The following is a 27967-nucleotide window of genomic DNA, read 5'->3' as shown; positions in this document are numbered from 1 at the left end:
CCTAGTTATCACTCTTTAAAAACTGTAAACTGCCTTCAGCCTAAATGCTGCATTAAAGTTTTAATGCATTGTTTCACTGATCTTACAGCTTCATTTTTTAACAGACTTGCTTGTTTATAAGTAACAGAACAAGAATACCTTTTCTGCCTCCTGGGATCCTTCAGAACTTTCAGTCTTTCAATGTCTATCCAGAGCAACCAATACCTTTCTCCCACACTTCCTTTGATGAACTTCTTGAACCTTTCAAATTCATTTCTGCTGCCAATGTCATAGGTCTTGTGGCTGAGGCACCAAGAAGCCCTGGCTTCTGAGTGCTCTTTTTCAGATTTTAAGCTGATGTCTGTATCACTTTTCTTATCTTCTAAATTATCCCCAAGAAGTGCAGATTTCTCCAGGGATGGTTCTATGTAAGGCTGACTATCTGCTATCTCCCGTATAAACACTCTGGTTCTTTTCCCAAAATCGATATATGATGGGCTGGCATCGGGCAGCTTCCCACTGAGCATCGCAACAGAGTTTTTCACTACGTAATTAATGTAGGCTAATGAAAAGTCATCCACTGTCTGAAAGGTAACAACCTCTTCACAACTTTTCAAGTCTGCCTTGTGTCCTTCCTGAGGAGCAGCGCTCCAGTCCTGCCCCAGGTACGCTGTTAGCACAGTGCGTGAAGGAGTCTCTGGAAGTGACACTGAATTGCCTTCATCTACAATGTTCCAGGTCTCTGCCTTCTCAAGAAACGCCAGAGAAGAATAACGCTGCTTAACCCTGGGATACAGTTCTGCATGAAAACCAAACAAGATCAGTAATCAAAAGCCCTGCAAGATACTGGCATAAAGTGCTCTCTAGTCATACAAAATGTTTACAATTGAGCATATGACTTTTATAGAGTTCTTATTATTAACTGCCTTTAATGGCCAGTGCATACTCCAATCAGGGAACCACCCCACCTGCCCTAGTCAGGGCAGAAAGAAACAGTTTTTGCAGTACATGAGTGACAAAAGAGAGAGAAAAAAACAGAATCCATTTGCAGCTTGTTGTAAAAAAAATTGCTAAGAGGTTTCTGGCAGTCTGCAACAGCTTTGCAAAATAGTGCTGGATGTAATTTTCTTCAGCACACTAGTAACACCTCTCGCATATTTATCTCATCCCAATAGTCTCATCCTGAATATTTACAAAAAAAGAGGGAGTTGATACTATGACTGGCTGCCTCTGGGAATCCCAGCCACTTGAGAAGCAGTGTGTATGAAACCTTTTCACCCCCATACACCAAATGTCAAAGAAAAGTTCTCTACTATAAATACCACTTACCTAAATGTCCACCATAAACGGTATCAAGATGTCCACTAAGAATTGTAGAAGAATTACTATGTAGTCCTGGATGCTGCCTGAAATCTAGATTAAAACAAACTTGATATTAAAGATCTGGGTAATAAAGGCTTAAACCAGGGGTTTTGAACTCATTTGTTAGGTGGACTGGAGACGACACAAATGAGACTGTGGGGCCAGGCCATGCATGCCATAAAATTTAATATGAAGTAGTGGAGATATAAATTTTATAACGGACACAGACAAAAACAAACTTTTTTTTAACTTAAAATGCAAACATGTTTAAAACTCTTGCAATATTTTGTTTAAAATGCAAAGGTGGGGAAATAGTGGGATTTGCCAATGCAATTTTTAAAACAAAGCATCAAGAAAAAGCACAAGGATCACAGCAGAAAATAAAAATATAAAATGCTCTGAGCCTGAGAAAACCATGAAATGGCATTGCAAGCTTTCCCTACCACCACCTTGGGGTCTACTCAGATTGGCAAAGGCAATGGCTCTCCAGTGTAATATTCCTGTTTGGCTGTGTGTCCCCATGTTAGAGTACCCATTAGGTCAGGTCCATTCAGCAGAGGCAAGCTGGCTTGAAGTATCAACACTATATTTGCAAGGACACAACTCCAGGAAGCATGAATTTTTCAGCCAGCTTATAGGAATGCTGAAAATGAAACTATCTCCACTCCTTTGAAACACATTGCAGCACAAACAAAGTTGCAAGGAAAACATGGAATGGATTTTCCATTAAGGTCTCTGGGCCCTATCTATCTGGGCACAGAGACCTTAATATAAAATCCATTCCAAGTTTTCCTTGCAGCTTTGGTTCATGTTGCTGCTGGCAAAGACAAGGCAGAAAGAGCAGGGAATTTTGTCAGCCTAGGAACTTCAAAGGATTAGGACAGGAGGGGGAGGAGTGGAGAAAAAAGAGCCCCGCAGGCCTGATTAAAGCCCTGGGTGGGCTGAGTGTGGCCTGTGGGCCAGACATTTGACACCCCTGACTTAAATTATTAGCCTCCATCCAGTGGGTCCTCCAACCTGTGCCAAAGTACACATATCAGCCATATCACATTGCCTAGACATATAATTTAAATACAAAACTTCTTTGGGAGATGGTGAGCTCCCTTCTTTGGAGGTTTTTAAACAGAGGCTAGTGACCATCTGATAGCAATGTGGATCCTGTGAATTTAGGGGGAGGTATTTGTGAATTTCCTGCACTGCACAGGGCATTGGACTAGATGACCCTGGAGGTCCCTTCCAACTCTATTATTCTGTGATTCTATGAACTGAGCCACAAAAGCCCCGAAGGAGGGGAAATCTAGACCAGGGACATGGCATTGGGAGGAAATGGTGTTAATGCTTTTGCATGCAATCTCCATGATTGGAAACAGCTTTCCTAGGCTGCATTAAGCTGTAATATTGGTGGGGGAGAGGAAATAAACACAAACATCCCTACCATCCCTTCCTTTTTTTCAATACCAGAGCTAAAAATAGTCCAGAGGGCCATTCCAATCAGGGAAATAATACAGGAACAAAGAGTGAGCCTCCCTTCCCCAGTGCCATGGCTCCAATCCATATTGGGAGGGGCCCACCATTGCTTTTAAAAGTTAAATCACACATCTAAAGATCTGATCATCACCCTGCTATATCATGCTTAGTTTGGTGTCTAGTCTTTTAACTGGAGCACCACCCTTCATAGAACATTGTAAATATTAAAACAATCAAAAAGAATGGAAACAGCCCATGCTGGTTAGCCGCCCTGAGCCTGCCTTGGCGGGGAGGGCGGGGTATAAATTTAATAAACTCAAACTTACCACCTGTTATCATGGCCAAGTAGAAGAGGCAATACATCCCAAGAATCATACAACCTCTCTTACAGAGAGTAATTTAACATTGATTTGCAGACATTTCAGGCCTTGCTTAATTTGTTCCATAAGGAGCACCCAACCACATGTAACTTCCCTTGAAATGCATTTTGGGTATTAAACTAAACCGGTAGCCCTTGTAACTGCCCATGTCAGGCACATCTGGTTCTCACCACAGTCATACAAGGATAGAGAGATGCCCCTGTATGTATCCCCTGCTATTCCATGGGGTATAGGAGAGGGGAGGGAGAGACGGCAGTATTATGCATGACAATATGTGTTGCTTGATACTAACATTTTGTTGTTGAGATTACCTAGATATGAAAAAAACTTTGGAGGCCTCAGAGAAAAACGAACGTGGGAAGATGATACAGGCTGAGTAATAGAATCTGTAGTAATCATGCGTTGATTTTGCTTGGCTAGTGTAAACCAGTCCTTTGTCTGGGTGACGGTAGCCTATTAAAAGAAACAGCCAATCATTTAAGTTTCTTACAGTTTAAGTTTTTGCTCTTGTTCTTATTGGGGCTCTGGATTTGAAGAGAGGCCTTTCCTCTCCATTCCTTTGGAATTTTGTGGAATATCCTAACGGAGAATCTGTAGAACACAGGGGTCACAGTGTAGAATCCAACAACACAATACAGTATGCGAATGTACATTTGTCAAGTCATGTAAATAAACTACATCCCTCCTAAGCTACACACACACAAAAATCAGTTATTAATGCCACCAGGGGTGTGTGGACTAATATGCAAAGGAGCTCCTGCTAGAATTCTACCCCTGGCTACAGCAAAAATGTTATATAAACATTATGCTCTTCATCAAAGCAGCAGCCCCAAATCGCTTCCTTCTACTCTCTCTACAGAAATGTCTAAAAACAAAGCATATAATGTGGCATCATTATAGTCCAGTGCTCCTCTTCATTGGCTGCTTCTTCTGGAGATAGAGAAACTCAATATGTGACATCTTACCACAAATTTTATATTACTAGATGTCACCAGGAAGTCAATGAGCCTCAGGACTGCTGTTTTCTGCAGCAACTTTACATCTTCCAATCTGGCTTTTCTCAGTCTCTGAGATATGCTATTTAAGTCACAATTAATTAGTATTATTTAATCAGTCAAACAGCTGATACTCCATTCACTTCAGTGGAGTTCAAGCAAAGTAACTGTGTGCAGAATTTCACTGTAAGAACTTGCTGCCTTTGAAGTTTGCATAAACTGGGCATGCAGATTGCTGCTCACACATTTTCTGTTCTAGAGGCCTAACGATCTTGCCTATTCGTGCATGGGTACACTGGTCATGAGGCCCTGATATGGATGGCCTAGGTGGGCCCAATCTTGTCAGATCTCAGATCCTAAGTAAAGTTGGCCCTGTTTAGTACTTGTATAGGAGACCAAGAAGGAAGTCCAGAGTTGCTACACACAAGCAGACAATTGCAACCCACTTTTCAGTGTCTCTTGCCTTGGAAACCCTATGGGGTCACCATAAGTTAACTGTGGCTTGATGGTACTTTCCACCACCACCCTGGAAACAATACTAGCTCATCTACCTAACTTGCTTCCATAAATGTTCAGGAAAAAATAAGTATCCAATATGTAGGATAAAGCGGCACCTCCTGTACAAATGATGCTCACTTCCAGAGCCTCTTTGAGCAACCAATAAGTTCTCCAGTTTTCTGTCTTATTCCATACCCAGTCATCATGTATAAAGTGTAACGTATGAACTGGAAGATACTGGGCTGGATCTAGCCAATTTTTTCACTCAATGCTGTCCAACTCCCCCTCCTTACTACTTCCCCTGTCTCACATGGCTTTTGTCCACATTGGTCCCATGATCCTCAGCATAACCTATTTGAGTGGCCCAAGGGGGCCTTCCCGCCCTTTTCCACCAATGGAAAAGCTAGCTAGATCCAACTGAATGAGCTGATCTGAGAGCTGGAGGTACTTGACCCTGCAGTCCAAACCCTCTTTTACATCAGATCTGCTGCATCATGAAGTAGAGCATATGCTGAAATATTCTCTGATTCAGGTGTTACACTATATGCACAATGAGAGGGTGGAAGAAGAACAATGCAAACCTGTAATTTGATCCTCCTCTCACAGCATGCAAAAGTTCAACTGCATGAATGTTATCTGAAAAGGTGCTTCAATATTTTTGTATGATCCCATAATTCCATATTCATCTTCTTACCTGCACAGTCACACACTATGAGCACCAATGATAAACATTTCCAAACCCATGTCTACAATCCAGATGGAGGATGACACCATTTAGGGTGAGGCTCACTTCCTTTAACATCTGCTTGTTAAGAAAAAAAAAACTCTACAAGGCTGAGGTCAGACACACATAAACTGACAAGATGGGCATGGATGAAAGCCAGATGCATGTCGATTTTATGCGTTGTCCAAACATCAGCATCTGGCAATGGACGTTGGCTCGTTCGTGTCCCGAACTGCCACGACTGAGACGCGGATTTTTTTGATAGTACATTAAATCCGGAATAAGAATGCTTCCTACAACTCCCATGCGTACTTTCTATGTTTGAACGCTCCATTGTAGCCGACTCGTCGCAAGCGCACATCCGCTTCCCTGCGAGAGCCCACTCCAAATGATAACATTGCGCCAGCAATTGTTGACTCAGCCTTCCAACCTTCCGAGGTCAGTAAGATATGTACCCAGCTTGCTGGGGGGGGGGGAAGTGTAATGACCGGGGAAGGCAATGGCAAACCACCCCGTAAAAGGTCTGCCGTGAAAACTTTGTAAAAGTAGCTTCACCCCAGAGTCGAAAATAACTGGTGCTTGCACAGGGGACCTTTCCTAAATGGGGCGGGAGGCAGATCGCCCACCTTTGCTGTCTCCCTGTCAGGGGAGGAAGATGACCCACCTCTGCCGTCTCCCAGCCAGGCAGAGAGACAGCAAAGAGAGTTGCCATGCTCCCCACCCCATTTAAACACCACGGCGGGGTGTTTAAATGGGGGGGGAGGAAGATCCCCCACATTTGCTGTCTCCCCGCCAGTTGGAGAGACAGCAAAGAGAGTTGCCGTGCTCCCCCCCCCATTTAAACACCACGACGGGGTGTTTAAATGGGGGGGAGGAAGATGACCCACCTTGCTGTCTCCCTGCCAGGCGGAGAGACAGCAAAGAGAACTCCTGGGCTTCCCCTTCCTTTCCGGGTGTTTAAATGGGGGGGGGGGACAGATCGCCTACCTTTTCTGGCACCTTAAAAAAAAAAAAGCCAAGCACAATATCCCACGGTACTGCGCTTGCGCAAGTGTGGAATGCCATCTCAAAAAATGAGGTCCGGTTGAGACCTCTGATCAACCAACGACGGGACCAACGCTGCTTAGAACTGAAGGATGGAGGGAAGTCTGATCAGGAAATTCGTTGTAAAAAAGCTGTGGGGTATAATAGTGACAGGTTAGGGATGGATTTAATGGTGAGTGTGACCGTGGCCCAAATGAAGCTTTCCCCTATAGCCGCATCCTGACACTGGGAAAAGTTATTCCTAGCATTTTGGCCTGTCCTACAACTGTTTCAAAGTGCAAGATCCCATTCAACATGAATATATTTCTGCTCTCTCAAACATCTAAGCTTATTTTACCTCACCAAGAGAGACGTAGAATTTTTTCATAATTAAGTCATCTGCATCTTCATCAGGGCCTTCAGATGGTGGTGGGCTTTTCTGGAACCAAGGATAATATCTTTCATCTATAATAAAATTGATGCCAGTTTTGCTCCATTCCACCTGCGATATAAGTTTAGCTAGCCTACAGTTGGATGACAAAAAAATAATTTAAGAAATCCATGTTAATGTTATTCACGTAGGAACAGAATTCAAGTCTGCATTTCAGCCAGTATAGGTTTTACAGTAGTGATAACCGCTTGATTTAAACCAAAGCACAATCCAAGTCTCATGTGTGCCTCTTAGAACTGGTGCAGAAGTAACACTCCCAAATCTCTTAACTAAAGTCTGAGAAGGGAAAACCATGTTCTCTTAGATGAGGGACCATGGGCTCCCCTTGTGCAAGGTCCCCCCCCACACACACACACCTGTCCCACAGAGTTCATTCTTAACCAAGATTTGAAATCCAAGTTTGAATAGTTCATCTGGGTTGAACCCAGCTAGCCTTTCCATTCAATTTTGCCTTCCTCCCTTTCCTCATCCCTTATGTCTTTTGTTCAAGCATAACCCAGAATCCCCAGCGTAGCACTGTTTGGTAGTGAAAGAGGACCCTTCATTCTTTTTTCCAAAGCTAAAAAGCTGGCTGGATACAGCCTATTGATTAAATCTGCATAGAAATAAAACAATAGTTTGGAAAGAAAATAATTTATTTATTTGTTTAGATACACTGATGTGTCACAGCAGGCACCACAATCCTTAGAAGGAGGAAATGCCTCTTCTAAAATGGCATATGCCACCCAGGGATTTGTAACAATATTAAAGATAATTTTATTTTTTTTAAATTAAATCTACTGTCTGATCAATTGAAGGTACATTTTTAATAGATCAAAATATGGTAACCAATCACTCTATGCTGCCCAGATCAAATAAATCAAATGAATTTTAGAGGCCACCAGCACCAGTCTGGGAGACTGTTCACAGGAAAAATGGTGCAACCTGTTTTTAACTTTGTTGTTTTAATATGTTTTAACTATTTATTAATGTATTATTGTAAGCCAAACAGTCTAATTATCAATTGCAATCTGCCCTGAACATGCTTGCAGGGAGGGCAGAATATAAATCTGGAAAATAAATAAATATATACATACATAAAATTAACTAAAGATTGCAACCCTGCTTTTAAGAAAGACATAGGCATAAGGATTAGCGTTGGTAAAATAATCCATCATGGGAATGCTGTGGGGGAGATTAATTGATTAAACACATACATACCAGTAAAGTTTGGTAATGATTGAACATGGAACATCATGTACAGGCAATAAATTATTATTGCCTTAGAAATTACAGAGAGGCTATAAAAATAGCATCAGTTTAATTGTGATCATTCACAGAAGCCATTTAAATTATGTAACCAAGGCAAAAAGAAGTCTGAAATTAATTTATTTTTAGTGTTTACAATTTTAAGACCTACATTCTGTAGTTACCTGTATTCAAAGTAACAATCACTTTCTAGAAATGCTGGAAATCTTTCTTTCTTAATCCATTTAATGGCCTGCTCTCGATCCAGACACTATGAAAAGAAAATCTAAAATTAACCCTCCAAATAAGTATGAGCCAGAGGTTTTCAATTTGTGTTTCCAAGAACCACAGGGCTTCATGGAAGTTTTTCAAGGCATCAGTACTGAATGGCAAAGAAGTCATTACTGTTTCTCATTCCAACCCATTCCAATCTGCTATGTAGCAAAATGAAGCTTTGCGGCAGTATGTTAGGTCACACTTCCAGTGCTATCTTCTCTTTTGTCAACTGTCTATATTGAACACACATAAAGTTGCCTTATATTGTATCAGACTGGTCCATCAAGATTGGTATTGTATACTTAGACTGGCAGCCGCTGTCCTGGCTCTCAAGCTGAAGTTTTTCACATAGCTCTACTGCCTGGTTCTTTTAACTGGAGATACCAGGGATAGAACCAGGGACCTCTGCATTCAAGGCATTGAGCCACGGCGCCTCTTTGCTTTAGAATTATTTACTCTGCTTTTTCAATGATAGTGGTGTTTTATGCTTTTTTTAAAAAAATCCCATGTGTATTTCTTAGTGCTGTGAATTTCCACAATTCTGCTGTATATCTCTTTAATACTTTTTGGAACTAAACAGTTGAAAATTTTTATAATGCAATAAATTCACATGGGTAACAGACAGTGAGGTTCAGTGGGCCTGACCTGTGTCCTGCATGAACCAAGGGTATACTCTAGAACTTGTCCCAAAATCCACCGTAACACTCTAGGGTTCTTTCTATGGCAGATAGGCAGGAGGTTCTTCATGTGAGCCATTGTGAAAACAGCTCCTTGAAAATACATTTGAACACCACTGGTTTTAGCTTAGGGACAAAACCACTTCTTGTTTCCTGGAACAGTAAGAAAATGAATAAGATGATAATCCTGATTGGAAAATATTCTTTTTTCAATATGAGACTGAAAGACAATGTCTCTTCTATGACACTGTTGTGTGCGTGCGCGCGCAAGTCTGCTTTCCAGTTAACTGGAGCCATCTTTATCCTTCACCAGAAGTTTGTAACCAATTAATCAAATAAACACAGCAAGTCAACCTAATATTAGATCCAATTCTGACACTACTGGTATAAAATACATCACAACATGAAAATGCTACTTAAATATGGAATAACTACAGCAACATCTCTGCACACGACCTGAGTTTGATCCCGGTGGAAGCTGGCTTCAGGTAGCTGGTTCAAGGTTCACTCAGCCTTCCATCCTTCCGAAGTTGGTAAAATGAGTACTCAGCTTGCTGGGGGGAAAGTAGATGACTGGGGAAGGCAAACCACCCCATAAAAAAGTCTGTTGCAAAAACATTGTGATGCGACGTCACCCCAGAGTCGGAAACGACTGATGCTTGCACAGGGGACTACCTTTACCTTTTTACATCAACATATTTAGAAAATGTACTCTTACCTTCGCTATGTAACTTGGGTCAAAATTTAAGTCTGGAGGTGGAGGGCTGGTGTCTTTAAAAACTGGAGCTTCTGATTTTGGTCTTGTAACACTGTAAATGGGATTCCGAGGTTTCTGTTCTGCTAGCATCTTTTTCAGCTGAACTTCCAAATTCTGAGGATCATCATTAACAACTTCAAAAATTCCATAATCAGGATTAAATTTAATTCTCTCTGAAAAGGCCTATTAAAAAGTTTGAAAGAGTAAGATCACCCACTATTACAGCACTTTGTTGTAGTATATTAATCTGTTTTAGGGATTGGTTCATAATTCTGAATTTCACTTTCTCTCTCCAATTAATCTGATGTAAGAATTTCCATGGGGGGGGCTAGATTCTAGTCCAGTAGCACCTTAGAGACAGACAAGATTTTGGGGGAATAAGCTTCTGAGAGTTAAAGGATCAGGGAGGGGTGTCCCTAATTATGTCTTTTGCATCTAAAGCATAAGGCTGTATTTTTTTCTAATTTTCCAAAAGTAAATGCTTTCTTTTTAAATTTGCTAAATCTTCAGTACATACCTCAATGCAGGAACTTGGCAAGAGGGCATGGCTCAGTGGTAGAGATCTGCTTGGCTGGCAGAAAGTCCCAGGTTCAATTCCTGGCATCTCCAGTTAAAAGGATCAAAGTGGAGGTGATATGAAAGACCTCTACCAGAGACTATGGGAAGACTCTGGGAAGCAGCTGCCAGTAAGAGTAGACAATACTGACTTTGAGGGACTGATGGTCTGATTTAGTATAAGGCAGCTTCATGAATTCATGGGTTCAACAACTTGCCCTCTAAGCTCCTACATTGCTTGTGCAGTACTGCAGTCCTAAGCTCCCTCACGGCCTGAGTTCAGGTAGCTGGCTCAAGGTTGACTCAGCCTTCCATCCTTCTGAGGTTGGTAAAATGAGTACCCAGTTTGCTGGGGGGGGAAATGTAGATGACTGGGGAAGGCAATGGCAAACCACCCCATAAAAAGTCTGCCGTGAAAACATCATGATGCAACGTCACCCCAGAGTTGGAAATGACTGGTGCTTGCACAGGGGACTACTTTTTTTTTTTTTTTTTAGATCCAGGTAGGTAGCCATGTTGGTCTGAAGCAACAGAATAAAGTTAGAGTCCAGTGGCACCTTTAAGACTAACAAAAGTTTTATTCAAGGTATGAGATTTTGTGTGCAAGCACACTTCTTCAGATAAAATTTCTATCAGATCTGTTTTTGTACTTACCCACCAAGGAGCTTGGTGAGACTTATGTCACCTTGGGTCCACCAGAGTTTTTTTTCTGGGCACAAGAATTTCCAACCATGGAGAGCAATTTTCTTGCCTCCTACCACAGTCAAAAGGCACTGATAAATGCTCCCCCTGGATGTCTAGAAGCAGCATTTTGGGAGGCAGTGGAAATAGGGTGACAAAGAAGTCACACTCTGCAGGCAGAAATCAATCTGTCCACCAAAGTGCACCAGCAGATCCAAGCAATGATCCTCCCATTCATCCTCAGAACAGCCTTGTGAAAGTAGGTTATGCTGAAAGGGAGTGACTGGTTACCCAATGAGCTTCACATAAAGAGTCTCACAACAGTGAAGAACTACTTTATTTATTATTTAATTTATTATTTATTTTATTTTATTTAGATAATTTATATTCTGCCCTTTCCTAGACGGGCTCAGGGTGGTTAATAACATTTTAAAACAGTTAAACAGCAATTAAAACCAAAAAAAGTAGACAATACAATCTGGAGGCTCAGTTGAGCACATCATAATATACTGAATATCAGATAGTATAAAATCAGTATTGCAGCAGAGGTGGTACCGCAGCATAGGGTCAATGGATGGGATAGGATGCCCGCTGCCTCAACCAAATGCCTGATGGAATAGCTCCATCTTACAGGCCCTACAAAAAGGTAACAATTCAGTAAGGGCCCAGATCTCTGAGGGGAGCTGATTCCACCTGGCTGGGGCCAAGGCTGAAAAGGCCCTGGCCCTGGTTGAGGCTAGTCGGACGTCCTTTGGGCCAGGGACGGTCAGCAGATGTTGAGTGCCAGATTGCAGTGTTCTCAGAGGCATATATGGGGAGAAGCGGTCCCAAAGATATGTCGGTCCCAGGCCGTGTAAGGCTTTGAAACTTAAAACTAAAACCTTGAAACAGATCCGGTACTCAATTGGTAGCCACTGATCCAGTACTCAATTGGTAGCCTTTTCAACAATAACAATATCCCCACTTCTTGAAACACTGAATGTTGACTAATTGTATGATTTCTGCCAATAAGACTTGAAAAATGTTCTGATCCATTCCTAACATACCATGCTCCACTAAGATGATACTTGAGTGTAACATATGCTGACAGAGCACTCCTTTTAACTTAATATATACATGGTTCACATACATTTAATACAGATGTTTTCCTTAACTTTGGAAAAAATAACTGCAGCTTTAGCAACATGTACAAATTTAAACGTGCATGGAATGAGCTCCTAATTCCAAATCACTGAACCCTTGCTAGCTTATATGAACATGCAAATGAAGCACGTAAATTCCAAAATCTGGAACTATTTGAACAGACACCAGAAAATTTCAGCTCTATAATATTTACACAGAAAACTAACCAAGGATAACATTAATTAATCACTTGTATCTATTTTTAATTCAGCCCCAAGCAATGGAGCTCTAGGACCCGTTTTCCAATAGGCATTCCAATTAGCTAAACTGAAAACATCTGGCTCCTTTTATGCAGTAAAACAGATGCCAATAACAATGTTTTAAATATAAATTGTATTGTCATTTTGAATGCTTGACCACCAGTCATTTACAAGGTATATACAGGAATGGAATGGAAACCAATGACAACACCCCAGAGTGATTAGTCACGTTAATGAAAGGCACATGCCGCAGTCCAACTGGCTTCTGTGTGTAGGTCACCCTTCTAAATTGGGCCCCACACATAAAAAATAAGGCATGGTGGGGCAGTAGGGGAAAGGTTACATCCAGCATCCCACAGCACTGCACATGGGCTGGTGAACAAATGATTGGAGTAACAGTTCTGACCACAGGTTTGAGGGGCAGGGATATAAATCAAAAAGAGCAATCCTAAATAAGTCTATTCAGGATCATACTCAATGTGACTTAATCCAAAGAAATGCAAGATTCGAGTCCAGTAGCACCTTAGACACCAACAAGCTGTTATCTGACTAAGTGAGCTTTGATATTTGAACACTTATGTACTGGAAATCTTGTGGATCTTTATGGTGTTAATGCATATGAATCTTGCACTTCTACTGCAGACAAAACACAACAGCTCACTTGAAACAATTCCAAGAAAAACAGGGTTGAACTTACCTGTAACTGTTGTTGATCAACATCTTCTGTACAGACATATTGGGATTGCGCCTGTGCAGACTAGCCACAGACAAGATTCTTCCAGCTAAAAGCTATCTGAAGGGCACCCCTCCCCCCTCTGGAGCTGATGCACAACAGTGTTTTCCACCCAAGCAACCACATGTTCTGGAGGTCAGTGTCCCCTTTTCCCTCAGTTCCTGCTAGGCCGCTGCAAACAAATTCACTACTACATAATAACCATATGATACCTCACAGTGTAACATGCTCATACACCCTCTTTTAATTACTTCATAGAATTAATCCATACCATAAGTCATTTGGTGTAGTATGTTAGCAAGTTGGACTCAAGGACTGGTGAAACTTGGGTTCAGCCTCCATCTTAGCCATGAAGCTGTCTGGAAGACCTTAGGCCAGTTATTATCCCTCTGCTTAATCTACCTCACACAATTGTTCTGAGGGAGAAAAGGAGGGATGGGAACCATTGTATTCCAGTGTGAATGCCTTGGAGGAAGGAGGTGAGATAAAAATATAACAAAAATGGGCTCCAAAGCTAAAGAGTGGCTCAAATTAAAACTCTTTATGTGCAGCATAGTAAAATAATGTTAAACGTTTGGTATGACTAAACATCACTGGGAAAAAGAGGGAGAGACGCAGGGCTGCTGCTTTTGGTGACATCCCTGAGGCTTCCATAACATCGAGCCTCAGTGTACACTAGCTGAATTAAGTTCCATAAATCAACAGAGAAACAGACTTTCATCCATGTTTCCTGCAGTTGGTAACAACCAGTCACATGCTACTCTTTAATTTAACCTCTTGCCTACATACTAATGCATACACCTGGGTCCTGTCTCTAGGCAACAACAGGACAAGCACAAACAAAAAATAAAAGGCCAAAATTGTAATAGTGTTTTTAACAGGGGTGTCACATTCTTACTGAATAACTTGTAAGAGCAGCAGCAGACTGGAAATAGAAAATGTTCACATTACTGTAGTGATGCTGAGGAGAGAAAATTCTCCTGAGAAAATCAAATTATGATGAGATCAGGATTTCTCAACAGACACTTCATTTTGGTGCTTTGGCATGGAGTGCTGCATTATTCTCTCAGCCTAAAAATCCTCTGGGGTCTTCTGTATGAGATAATTCTTCTCACACAGTCAACACTGGATTTTGTTTTGTGTGAGTTTCAAGGGCGAATGCTTCAGATGTGTGGCTTTATATCCACAGTGACATGGAGGCAAACTGGAGCGACTATACAAACAACCTATTCTACTTTTTAAGGGCACAGTTGTTACCACCTTAACCCATACAATCTTGCAAATCAAGTTTATTTTCTTAAATTTCAGAATAAGCATTTGAAGAAGAACCTGGATCAAACTACTTACTGGGAGGCTCAAGAATTCATTAAAGAAGTCTACAAGGACGTCATCAGTTGCTAGGTACTCCTCCTGAAGGTTAAAAAAAACATGTCACATGGTTGAATAAGAATACTGCTTTTTCAGAATACGGGTGGCCACTTTGCTGCATCACTCTTCTGAAAATAATCAACTGTACCCTGACCGGTCCCCCCTCCCCCATGGAATAGAGCTCCAAGACATGGCCCACAAAATGGCATCTTTTGCAGCTCTCCCTTGTCAGGCAATAAGATGCTACCATGCTGGGCAATATAGGCACTGTTCGCTGCTAAAAATGGACACCTCTCTGGTCACGTTATTCAGTGACATGGCCAAACTCAAATCTTCATATAAAGAATACTATTTTAGAGCTGTATGTACATCAACTTAAAGATCTTATTTTCATTTTCAAATACCTATATTAAGTTCTGTATGGAACCACATTTGGCTCTGGAGCCCTAGATTGCATGCAGACTCCTGCTTTAGGGTTTCCTCAGTGATACCATCTATGCCTTGCAAAGACATGGAAGCAAATGTTACTCTTATTACATTTAAAGCAAGGACAGGATCTTGGTACAGCTGTCCCCTCCAATGCCACCATGAAGAAAATCACAGTGCCTGCATTAGCCTGCAAGATAATGATGATGTCAAAAGTTTGTGGTTTCTGTGTAAACATTTGAAATCAGTGGGGGTTGCACAACGGTACTGCTGAAAGAAAGTGAAAGATTCCCAGTGGCAGAAACGACAAGCAGAGTTTTAAACATTTGGAAGTACTTTGTGTGAAAAGCTTCATTACTAATAGGCTAGTGCATAAATGCAACATATTTCACACTTATTCATAGCATGCAAATTGCTTTAAAACTGTTGTTTTGTAGATGATCTGGTACAAAAAATTAACAAGGAACATTAATACTTTTCTGTCCATAGAAAAGTCTGTCAAACAAATCACTTTTCACTGCAGAAATTAGAAATTCTGTGAATATATACAGGTAGAATTTCTTTTAAGAGCCCCGTGGCTCAGTGGTAAAGCTGTAGTCGAAGCCCTCTGCTCACGACCTGAGTTTGATCCCAGCGGAAGCTGGGTTCAGGTAACCGGCTCCAGGTTGACTCAGCCTTCCATCCTTCCGAGGTCAGTAAAATGAGTACCCAGCTTGCTGGGGGGAAAGTGTAGATGACTGGGGAAGGCAATGGCAAACCACCCTGTAAAAAGTCTGCTGTGAAAATGTTGTGAAAGCAACATCACCCCAGAGTCAAAAACGATTGGTGCTTGCACAGGAGACTACCTTTACCTTTTTACCTTTGAAATAACATTGATTCAAATCCTAGAATAATGATGCCCTACTTCAAAATAAACAATCATGTTAAAAAATTTCTCCCGTAAAGCCCAGAGCCGAAGTTATAATGAATTTTTGCCCAGTTCACATCTCTAGTGTATCTGACAGATCTCAGCGACTCAAGCAAGTCAATATGGGAGGAGGCTTTCTTTCAGATAACTGGAGTCCTAACTGTTTAGGACTTCAATGACCAATACTTTTAAGTGGGCACAGAAACTTACTAGAAATCCTTGAATATCAGTTCTGCTCAAAGAAATATAACTGGGTCATCATATTCCTATCGGTGAACCTACTTGATGTTTCTGAAAACGACTGGTGCTTGCACAGGGAACTAACTTAACCTTTTTTTTCAGAATTGCTTTTATGTGCTCTAATGGTGTCATTTATAGACTAAAGTAGCAAAAAGAAAGAATATATGTTTTAAAATTGCATCTTTTATCAATATGTTTTATTGCATTATTTGTATATGATTTCTTGTTGCACTTTTATCTTAACTTTTAATACAGTGAAAATTCCCTATAGGACTTTCATTTCTTAATCCACTTTTATTATTTTTGTAACAGTGATAGCAGCATCAGAAAATGAAATGGGGAAGGACAAACAAAAAAAAGTAAAACAGATTCTGCGCAGGCTTTCTCCCAGATTTTAAACTTTCCTATCAGAAACTAATACATCTGGTATTTGTACAGTATTTTCATATGTTGAAAGCACTTCACAAAGTTCAAAGCACTTTATATTTTGCACAACAATCTTGTGCGATTGGCCAATATTATTATCCTTTCTGTTGTAGATGAGGTGCTCAGAAAGAACGGCTTGCTGAACGCCATGTATCAAGTCTATGGTAGAGACGCGAAATCTAAACTGTGATCATGGATCACAGATCATTATCTTAGCTACTTCATTATACCAGCTCCCAGAAACATCATCTCTCTATTTCCCTTAATTCTAAACACATTTATTCAGAAGTTATACTGAATTCATAAAAAGTATATCCAAGTAATTATATGTTTAGTACTGAAGCCTTACTCAAAATTCGTTTTAAAATATATTTAGCTTTGTTCTCTGTATACTACTAAAATGCACATTTTTTTCTGAATGGAAAACAATGTGGGAGGGGGGGCTTTCCAAAATTATCTTGTAGAAAAAGGTGTTGTGCAGGTAGAAAGTTCTGCTTTAACAGACTTAACAAGAGAAGCCTTTCCACAGCTTATTAGGTGCATTGACAGTTCAACACATGTTGAGTTTCTGTCTGTTTTGCAGCTGTTAGAGGTGGAGGCAGAGCCCTAGCAGAAAAAAAGTGACAGCCACAGAAAGGAAAAAATTGTGCTTGGTTTGACAAAACAATCTACAAACAGCATAGAGGTAAAAAAGAAAAAGCAGGAGAGTTAAACATGAAGTGAAAGGGAGGCAAAGAATCTACTAAGACAACTTCCTTTTAATCAGTAATCAACCTGGAATAACTAAATTGCCCAATTAGAGAGGCCAAATTAGCTTTCAGTTATTTTGTGTTTAAACATCGGAAGAGCCTGGATTGCTTTGGAATTATAAAAGATCCAGAACATCCCCAGCTGGAAGGCATGCTACTGGGGCAATAAACTGAAGTCAGTGGAGGAAATCTTGAATTGTAGGGAAGGAGACAGTTACTGGAATTCAATTTAGGATATATGTTACCTTGGCATCAGCTGAGATCTTGCCTTCCACTTCTCTTCTCTATTGCCTCAAACCTATCTATATTTCTTTCTTCTCCTTAGGAAGAATGCCCCAAAAGTTTTATGATTAATTGATTTGGCCCTTTTGTTGATACACCATATAGTATATTCTAGATCAGCACAGACAGTGCTTACAGGGAGCTCATCTTGACTCTTTGCAGCTGGGGTAGTTCATCAACAAAGCCAGTGAACCACAAGTTCATAAATCATTCAGTGTATTCTTTCTGAGCCCTGAACTGAGTCTGAGAAAAGCAACGTTTCTGGAAAGCACTCGGAGATATTGTTCTCTGGTGGTGGGGCAAATGGTGAACAACAAAAATTGTTGTGTGGGATTTGTTTACACTTGGTCCCTTGAGAGACCACCTATGCCTTGCAAAGATACAGAAGCAAGTGTATTCTTGTTACAATTAAACAATGCAAAGATACAAACAGTCCTTTTCAATTTCTGTGCCTGACTAGTTCATATCCTCCTTGTGAAACAAGTTGTTATTTTAAAAGTGGAAAATAAAAAACAGTAGATTAAAAATGAAGAAGAAATTAGATGGCAGGCACATGATTGCCAACCATAATGTTTACTGAAGTAAATAATGTTCAATGATTGCCTGCTTCTTCTGAAGACAGGGGAAAATAGGTTACTTACAAATTCGTTTTCTCTGATACAGGGAGGCACTGAAACAGACACAAAAACAAAGCAGAACCATGAACAATTAATCAGCTTAATTACTTCTCAGTTATTATTTTATTATATATTTCACAGTATTGTATAGCAATAAAAATACAAAAACATTACACACACACAGAATTCCTGTTTTATTGATTTGCTAAATGAGAGGGAAATAAGCAGAATTCATTGAGAAAAGTAATATAAAAGTATCTAAAGTAAAAGTATCACTACTAAAGCTCTTCTCCAGATGTTTTGTTTCCTGTATCAGCTTCCTACTATAACTTATTAGGCCCAAACACAATTGTTTATATGTCTTATTTATGGATTTTAATTAGTTTATAATACCTAATTTTAAAAATCTGTTTGAATGGATTTGATGGTTTGCCACCTACACCAAGTAAATAAATAAAATGGCATAGTGCCTTGGGGATCCATGACTGGATCTATTGCCATGTACTTTAATCCTAACAAGCAGCCACATGAGTGTGATTTGGATGCAGGCCACATTGAGTGTGGGCACACGTAGCAAGGGATTTGGTGGATCAGGATTGTAGCACATGTGCATGTTTAGCCCTTTCTTCCTGAGCTAATTCCCACCCCCAAAAAATCACAGCCTAGGGAGGGGCCATGGCCCAAAAGCAGAACATTTGCTTTACATGCAGAGATCCCCAAGTTCAATCTCTGGTACCTCTAGCTAAAAGGATCAGATAGTAGGCAATGTGAAACACCCCAACCCGATACTCTGTGGAACTGCTGCCTGTCAGAGTACACAATACTGACCTTGTTAAACCAAAGGATAGAAAATTGGGCTTGGAACAAGGAACAGTTAGTGTAAGGCCCGTCTCCCAAACTACGAGTGATCTCCAGATGACCAAGATCAGTTCCTCTGGAGAAAATGTCAGCTTTGGAGGGTGGACTCTATGACATTATAACCCACTATGGTCCCTCTCCCTCCTCCCCAAGCCCTAACTTCCATAAGCTCCACTCCTCCAAGAGTCCAGGAATTTCCCAACCTAGCGTGGGCAACCCTATCCATCTAGCTTTGAGTAACGCCAATGGTTCAATTCAGGCATAACACAGAATCATTATTAATTTTAAATGCTGTTAGTTTAGGATACCAAGTTTCAGGTTACAGACAATAATTCAAATCCAGGTTGGCCTTGATAAAGGCTGGTTTGATCACCTTTGTCCTTCTCTCCAAGAGATCCAACTGGCCTCTTGGCCTACGCTGTGATAAGGCAGGGGTGGCCAGACTTGCTTAACATAAGAGCCACAAAGAATAAACATCAGATGTTTGAGAGCAACAAGAGGAAGGAAGGAAAGAACGAAGGGAGGGAGGGAGGGGTAGAAAGAAAGCAACTAACTTTAAGTGCATTATCCAAGCCACCAGCTGACTTGGAGAAGTGATTTAAAGAAACAATGCCTTCTCAGAGCCGGCCAACAGGGTGGTGGGGGCTTTGAGAGTCACATAATGTGTGTGAAAGAGCCACAAGTGGCTCTCGAGCCACTATTTGACCGCCCCTGTGATAAGATCCAGCACTGGACACTGCAACAAGCCAGGACTAAGCCAAGATGTCCATATTCATTCATAAAATAAAACCAGAATAAATAAATAAACTTCAAATCATAGTTTCAGATCCTGGTTTGGAGTACCCTAACATTGCAGGTAATGTGGGCTTCTGTATTCAGACAATTACACTAAATCATTGTTTCACATGCTGCAAACCACTATCTTTCAGATTTAGTTTTCAATCCTAAAGTCAGAAGCTACATAGCTAAAGTCTGTTGTAAAGCAGAAAATAAGCATTTTGCTCAGTGAAAAAGTAGCAAATGTTGTGTTCTTATGATCCAAAACAAAATAAAGGGCACTGAAGTGTGGCCTGGATACAATGCCACTGATTTCAATTAGCTATAAAGAAGGAGGGACTGAGCATCTGCTTTGCAAGCAGTTAGTAACTGTCTACTCTAGTAAAGGTCTTTCACCTCCTACCTAATCCTTTTAATTGGAGATCCTGGGGTCTTGAAGATTTGCAGACCTTCATGCATTTAAAACATGGTGTTTCTCCTGTGGAACTTCATGCCCATTTACAAGTTATCCTCTTAATGAGATAATACTTGCAATCAAGTCTCCTTCATGTTGCCATTTCCAAGAAGGAAAAAAGATTCTCTCTTCCAACATTCAATACAAAGATTAATCTAAAGCAACTTTTGGGGATTCTGCACTGACTCTACAGATAAGTACTTAATTACTCAAGAGAGATGATGGCTTGAAGCATACTTAGAATTCTGGCCCACTAAAAAAAAACCCCTTACCCTTAATTGAATACATGTGAGATTTGTGGGGTTACTTGATGAGCTGAACATTCTGTCCAAACTTTTTTATTATTTCACATGTTCCAGGGCTGAACCTAGCCTGTGAATCAAGCAAGCTAAATCTCTTTGACTGCTACACCACACTATGTATTTAATTGCCAAAGGTGAGACACATTTGGAACACAGCTTAAACGCTGCATGCAACAAATACTGTTTCTACAAGCAATGTAGAATAACAGCATACTAAATAAGAAAATAGCACAGACTAGGATAAATGTTTGGTCTACTCTCTTCACTTGTAAGCAGTTTTTCACTCCCCCCTCCTTTTTTTTTTTTGCTGTCAAGTCACAGCTCACTTATGGCAACCCCTTAGGGCAGGGATGTCAAACATACAGCCCACAAGCCAGAACAAGCCCCAAAGCAACTGGTCATTACCTTTATTGCCAGATGACAGAGGCTGTGCATTATGTCCCTGTACACTGTCCCAGTGTACCATTTGGGAAGGATGGGATAGAAATGTGAAGTGATAAATAAATAATGAGCAATGGCTGGTGAAAGTGGAAGGATGGGCATCAGGGAGATATATTAAGAAAATACTGTACGAGTGTTCATGTTTTAAGCATGTTTGTATTTGGAGTAAAGAAAAATGTTAACTGGGTTTTCTTGTGTCCTTTATAAGGTTTATATCTCAGGTGCCTAGTATTACATTTTATAGCATGCATGGCCTGGCCTGACAAAGTGACACTTATGTCAGATTTAGCCCTCATAACAAATGAGTTTAACAACTCGGGGGGGGGGGAGTTTCAAGGCAAGAGATGTTCAGAGGTGGTTTGCCATTGCCTGCCTCTGTGTAGGAGAACCTGGACTACCTTGGTGCTCTCCCATCCAAATGCTAAACAGGGCCAACCAACACTGTTTAGTTTCCCAGATCTGATGGGATTGGGCTAGGCTGGACTATCCAGGTCAGGGCATTTTTAACATAAGGGACTTTTGAACATAGGTGTATCAAGAAAGGGATCCCTCCACCAGTAGTCTGGAGCAGCATGCTATTATTGCCAGATGACAGAGGCTATGCATTCTGTTCCAGTGCTAATGAGTTATGGGATGGTGAAATGCAAGAACCTGGCCTGAACTAGGACTCTTTTAGCTAGGGATAAAACTGGCTAATCTGAGTTGGAAAATACCTGGAGATTTTGGGGGTGGAATCTGGAGAGGGTGGGTTTTGAGGAGGGGAGGGACCTCAGCAATGATACAGTGCCATAGAAACCATCCCCCAAAGCAGCCATTTTCTCCAGGGGAAGTGATCCTGGTAGTCTGGAGATCAACTGTAACATCTCCAGGTGCTACCTGGAGTCTAGTAACCCTAACTAGAGAGGTTAGAGAGGACTAGGTGGACGGCCTTTAAACCAGCAACCTTGGGTAAGAAGCGGTCTGGTCAGTGACCAGATGGGAAACACTCCTATGTACGCCGCCTTGAGTTCCCTAATGGAAGAAAGGGTGAGAACAAACGCAGCACGTGCTCCATCCACTGCCCTTTAGCCTCTCGCTATGGCGGTGGGATGACTGAGGGGGGCAGGGCATGCGAGCCTCTTCATTTCTCTGCTGTCTCAGTACATACCGGTGGTCAGCCTCTTTTCTCGCATGGCGAGGGCGCATGGAGTCCCTGCTTGCCCGGCGTTTAAAAGACACGCTTATCCCTGCCAGTGCTGAGTGAGTTAGAGACGCATTCTCCTCAGCGCAGCTGCCTCCGTTGGGACCCGGGCAGAGAGGCTGCAAAGAAAAAACAAAAACCACGACCGGGCTTTGGCGCGCAGGAATTGCTACAAAACTTGGCGTGGGTCAGTTTTGTGTGGTCTCACAGCAAAGTCGGGTTGCTATGGAGCTGCTACAGACGATGCACGGGAACCAGCTTTCCTGACTCCATGAACGACCATTTGTCTTCTTCTTGGCTACTGAGGGGGGTTCTCTCGGCTTGGCGTAAAAATTCTGGGCGCGCAAAAACCCAAAAACAACAGTGAGTTAATCGGAGAAGAATCCCTTTTATAAACGTTATCGCAGCCGATAACCTTGTTGGCGAGGCTTTGTGCGTCTTTCAGCCTCTAGGCGGCGCGAGAGCCTTCCTCCCGTTTGGCGAAAGCGGCGGCGCCCTCTGCAGCCCCGTGTCTGTATGGCGGAAAAGTTTAACCAGCGGGAATAGTCTGAAATGGCTTTGCAAACTTCACAACCGGGGTTGGGCCGTAATTGGTGGCTGCCAAGACGTATGTTCCCGCTGGGGCTTTGTTCACACTTTTCTCCCCGCGTTCAAGCAGGCTGGTTTGACGTCTGCACCGGGGGCGATGCAGTTGCTGCTTCTTCAATACAGGCAGCCTCTATTGTGATGCGCCACAAGTAACAGTTACACATAATGCCGCCTTGGAGACTAGTATATTGTGGGGGAAAGCTCATCTGGGCTTATCCGGAAGAACGTAAGTAGCCCTTTCCCCCGTTTAGATGAACCGCCTTTTGGCAGAGCTGATCTAGTTTCAAAAGACAGTAGGTCGAGGTGGGAGGGAGTTCAGTTCCTATGGTGGAGCTGCTGTTACTCTTTGTAAACAAAATTAGGGCTAATTAATGTGATAATGTTTTCTTCTTTCTGTTCTAAGGACAAAACTAGCAAGCGGTCATTACTCCAGATTTCCTGACCCAGAGTAAACGTGAGTGAGTTGTGTGTCCCTGGAATTCTACCTACTTGCAAGGAATGTAAAATTCTTGTGAATTCTTCTAGGTAATTTATGTTAAGAGCATTTCAGAGGGGGTAACCCTGTTGGTCTGCAGTAGAAGTAGAATCGATTTGAGTCCAGAATCACCTCAGACTCAACTATGTCAAGAAACTTTCAGAGGATAACTGTGTTGGTCTGTAGTAAAAGAGCTAGATTTCAGTCCAGTAGTACTTAGGAGCCAACAAAGTTTCCAAGCTTTAAGCTTCTGAGAGTCAGAGCTCCCTTCGTCAGATACAAGTAGGAGTGGAGATACTTGGGACCCCATTGCTGCTTGTATGACGAAGGGAGCTCTGACTCTCAAAAGCTTAAACCTTATATATCTTGTTGGTCCCAAAGGACTAAAATCTAACTCCTATGTTAACAACCATAAACGTTGGATTTGATTTTTTTTTAAGTGGGTGTTTTCTGGCACCCTGTCTTTGCAAGAGAAAAAAATGCTAGCTGCCCCAGCATGGCTAAGCAGCACTTAAACACTCACCAACATTGTCTCCAGATCTGTGGAAGAGATGAACAGAAATTGATCAAAGTACTTAAAACTCCTAATGCCTTGGTCTCTGGCTCAATTTAAATCAGTCTGACAATTAAAAATCAAGCCAAATATAAGCTTTTTTTTTTTAAAAAAATCTACAAACGTTGCTTATGACAATACATCAGTTCTGCCCTTTTTCCCCTTGTGAGTTCAAGATGGCGTACTTTGAAAGAAAAATCACATGACAGTCAAGCCAAGTACAACGTAGTCTCAGGGCAGTCGGGGTGAGTCACCCATTGATCACTTGTTCTCTTAACAGCAACGGCAAAAGAAAGAAAAATCCTATGCCCAAACAATGGCACAGTACTCACCTATAACTGTACCCTTGATAGCATGGTCATTTACTATTGTATGTCTCAACCACTTGATCAGCCAAATAGGCACTGAAACTAGGGGGTGCATTCCAAAGGTTTCTGGAATCCAGTCCATGGGCATCAATGGGTAGATTTATGCTTGATTATTCCATCATCCCAAGGAAGATACAGAGCAAAGATTTGTCCCCTTCAAACAAATGTATCAATACCTGCAAACACTAGAGAAATTATTCAGGCCCAACCTAAGCCTTGCTACTTGAAATAGGCCAGTTAGTTGGGGTTTTCAAAATTCCCTTCAGGATATTCAAAGGTCTGGCTGCCTTCAGGGCAGATGTTCCTCTGAAACAGACTCTTTATGCTCCAAAGTTGTCCACCTACATTCTTGCATGCCTTCCTAGAGAGGTGAAAGACAGGTTAATTAAAAAAAAAATAATAAAACTTAGATTTTAATGTTATCACTGAAATAAACCCACATTTCTCAGTTGCTATTCTTAGTTAAAGGAGCCCTGTGGTGCAGAGTGGTAAGCTACAGTACTGCAGTCCAAGCTCTGCTCATAACCTGAGTTCGATCCTGGTGGAAGCTGGGTTCTGGTAACCAGCTCAAGGTTGACTCAGCCTTCCATCCTTCCGAGGTCAGTAAAATGAGTACCCAGCTTGCTGAGGGTAAAGTGTAGATGACTGGGGAAGGCAATAGCAAACCACTCCATAAAAAGTCTACCTTGAAAACATTGTGAAAGCAACGTCAATAGTCGGAAATGACTGGTGCTTGTTTTACCTTTTTATTTTTAGTTAAATGAAACATATTTTCAACATTAAATATGCATTGGCTATACTTGGCAGGGAAGATGAGCATGAAGCCTTTATGTTCATTTACAAATGTACTGCATAGCCTGGGAGCAGAACCTAAAAGTAACAAAATGGGTTTTTCAAAGATCTGTAGATTTTGAAGATGAATCCTTAGTGGCCCCTAGTGGTGGAACCCAGTATTTGTCAATGAACAATGTGAACAGTAAAGCTGTGGATGTCAACTGCAGCAGGAACAGTAGATGTTTTTACCTCTGCTCCAAAGTCTCCTACATGCTTCTCAGCACAGAGCTCCCCCGAAGATCCAAATACAACAATGAAAGAATGCCCTCCATTTCTCACCAGATCATCTGGCAGCAGCTTAAAGTACTCAGAGGGAGAGAGTGGGCGTTGAGTTGTCTGGTTTATATCACTTTGCTCTGTATGGCATAGATTCTCCTGTAATTAATTTCATTCTAGTCATGGAATAACACAAGCAATTGGAACCAAGACATTTCCATGCTGTGATAGAGTGTTTTTGGAGAGGATTTTCTCTGGCATGCTTCGTGTGCATCCCAGACTCTGGCATCCACTATTAATTTTATCATCATCTATTTTAGCATACCTAGTGCTAAGGTAACAGTCTTCTTTTGTATGCATTTTGTAAGCACTGGAACCGACTTCATGCATAACACATACTGTCATCTTGAATAAACATCTGTACCATTCCAGATTCTCTGTTTGTATGAGACACAGGGGTAAGGCTGACTCCCATGTCAACTTTCACTGTAAATCAGAAGCAGGCAAAATATGATCTGTAAAGCACTCCAGCTTCCCCTGCCCAAATCTCTTCCCCCCTACACAACTGGCTTCTGGGAAAGTTGCCATAGACCAAGCAGCAACAGAGGGCTGTTGGTGGGAGGGGGAGAAGCAGGAAGACAGAGGCAATTTCTCTGTTCTTACCTACAAGAGAGAAATAGGATCCACTGCTTAATTTCAGAATATGTGCAGTTCCTAGAAATACCCTAAAACTTCCTTTGCCTCTCCTCATTTAGCACTGAGATCAGTCATTCTTCTTTGCCTCAAAGGCTTTCTGTTTAGTATATTGGCACCTTCAGAAGGAGAGAATGGAGAAGCTGCTCCTCCCATGACAGTTTAAGAAGCACAGCGTTTTCAGCATCCTGCCACTTGGTCCTATTTATTTACTTCTTTTATAATACACTTTTCTCCCTTATTGGAACTCAAAGCAGCCTGCATAATTCTTCCATTTTATCCTCACAACAACGCTGTGAGGTCGGTTAGGCTGAGTGAGTGTGACAAACCTAAGGTCACCTAGTGAACTTCTATGGCAGAATAGGGATTTGAACCGGGTCTCCGGATCCTAATCTGACAACTCTTACCACTAAACTACAGAATGCTTGCATACAGGGTTTGGGTTTTTAAAAAAGACTAATTTTGATGTGGGGGAAATGTCATGTAAAATACATTTCTGGAAGGTAACCTCTCTGTTCACATGGCATGCCACTTGATTTTCTTTATTGTATCTGAGGTTGTGAGCTCTGACTCATGAAGGCTGATATTAGAATAAATGATGTTAGTCTTCAAGATGCCATTGGACTCCTGCTTTGTGATGTTACTTGAAGATATTCGCACATATTAAATGGCAACAAAACCCAGATATGCCTGGATACATGATCCATTGGGAGTTGCAGTGTTTCCTGATACCAGCAGGAACGTGATATGTATACTCTACACAACACATGCTTGAACACACATATCTGGTGCTGTCATACCAATCTACTCCTAACTCAATAGTACATGAGTTATTCAGATGGAGGGATTAGTCACAGTTTATACAAACTAAAGGAACTAGCATACCTCCTGCAGGAAGGAAAGCTGATATTTGCAATTTTCTAGAATTCATTATGGGCAGTTTTACTAACAAATTTAGCAAATTATAATATTTTATAGTTTGTGTACACAATACACTTGCTGTTCTTAACTAGCTCTATATCTCTTTGTCCAGATGACCTGGTGATGCTGCTGTAGAGGTCCTCAACTAGTGCCTTTCTACTGTTGTCAAATGGTTTAAATAAGAGCACCTTGAAAGGGAATCCTGACAAGACAGGTAATGGAGGCTGGGAAGGCCGGGGCCTTGAAGGACATTGTGCTTCCCACTTTTAAAGGAGTCCAGCTGACACTCACTGACTCAGTTAAAGTCCAGAAGTTATACTTGACTCTGCAATATTGCTAGAGAAGCAAGTTAATGTAGCTGCAAAAAAGGCATTCTAGCTTCATTTAATCTAGAACAGGGATGTCCAAACTGTGGCTCAGGAGCCACAGGTGGCTCTTTCACACATATTGTTTGACTCTCAAAGCCCTCACCACCCTGTCAGCCAGCTTGGAGAAGGCATTTCTCTCTTTAAATCACTTTTCTGAGCCAAGTCTGCTGGAAGCTCGGAGGATGCATTTAAAGTTAAAGTTGCTTTCTTTCCACCTCTACCTCCTTTCCCTCATCTATTTGTTTTCTTCCCTCCCTTCCTACCTGCTCTCAAACATCTGACATTCATGTCTTGCAGCTCTCAAACATCTGACATTTATTCCATGTGGCTCTTAAATTGAGCAAATTTGGCCACCCCTGATCTTGAAGACGGCCCTTTATCTTTACTCCGTTGATCTGGCCACATTGATCTATGCCAGGGGTAGCCAAACTTGCTTAATCTAAAAGCCACATAGAATTAATGTTGTGTTTGAGAGAAGGCAGGCAGGCAAATTGATGGAGGAGGGAGGTAAAGATGGAATGAAAGCAGCTTTAAATGCATTCTCTAAACTACCAGCTGGCTTGGCATGGACAAGTGATTTAGCTAGACAAATGCCTCCTCCAAGCCGGCTCACAATATGTGTAAATGAGCCACTTGTGGCTCCTAAGACACAGTTTGGCCATCCTGAATCTGTGCTATGACTACACAGCTGGACTACTGCAATACACTGGGTTTGCCCTTAAAAGCAATTCAGGAACTCTTAATTGGCACAAAACAC

At 41.5% G+C, this 27967-nt stretch overlaps 1 protein-coding gene across 1 annotated transcript in view; it reads right to left on the bottom strand.

Annotated features, from left to right (window-relative positions):
- Window positions 1-22191, bottom strand: part of RGS22 (regulator of G protein signaling 22) — an 80837-nt gene extending 58646 nt beyond the window's left edge. Inside the window, exons 1-9 of the mRNA XM_060244327.1 lie at window positions 22162-22191; window positions 18207-18235; window positions 14515-14577; window positions 9778-9999; window positions 8292-8377; window positions 6787-6952; window positions 3500-3641; window positions 1309-1392; window positions 139-787 (exon numbers count right to left, since the gene is read on the bottom strand). Of these exons, the coding sequence (XP_060100310.1) occupies window positions 139-787; window positions 1309-1392; window positions 3500-3641; window positions 6787-6952; window positions 8292-8377; window positions 9778-9999; window positions 14515-14577; window positions 18207-18235; window positions 22162-22186 (1466 nt within the window). The 5' untranslated portion in view covers window positions 22187-22191. The remainder of the gene's footprint in view (window positions 1-138; window positions 788-1308; window positions 1393-3499; window positions 3642-6786; window positions 6953-8291; window positions 8378-9777; window positions 10000-14514; window positions 14578-18206; window positions 18236-22161) is intronic.
- Window positions 22192-27967: the final 5776 nt, after the last annotated feature.

Source organism: Heteronotia binoei, chromosome 7 (genome assembly GCF_032191835.1).
Source record: "Heteronotia binoei isolate CCM8104 ecotype False Entrance Well chromosome 7, APGP_CSIRO_Hbin_v1, whole genome shotgun sequence".
Taxonomy (NCBI): domain Eukaryota; kingdom Metazoa; phylum Chordata; class Lepidosauria; order Squamata; family Gekkonidae; genus Heteronotia; species Heteronotia binoei.
Note: the sequence above shows the minus strand (reverse complement) of the source record. Positions and strands in the feature narration are given on the sequence as shown.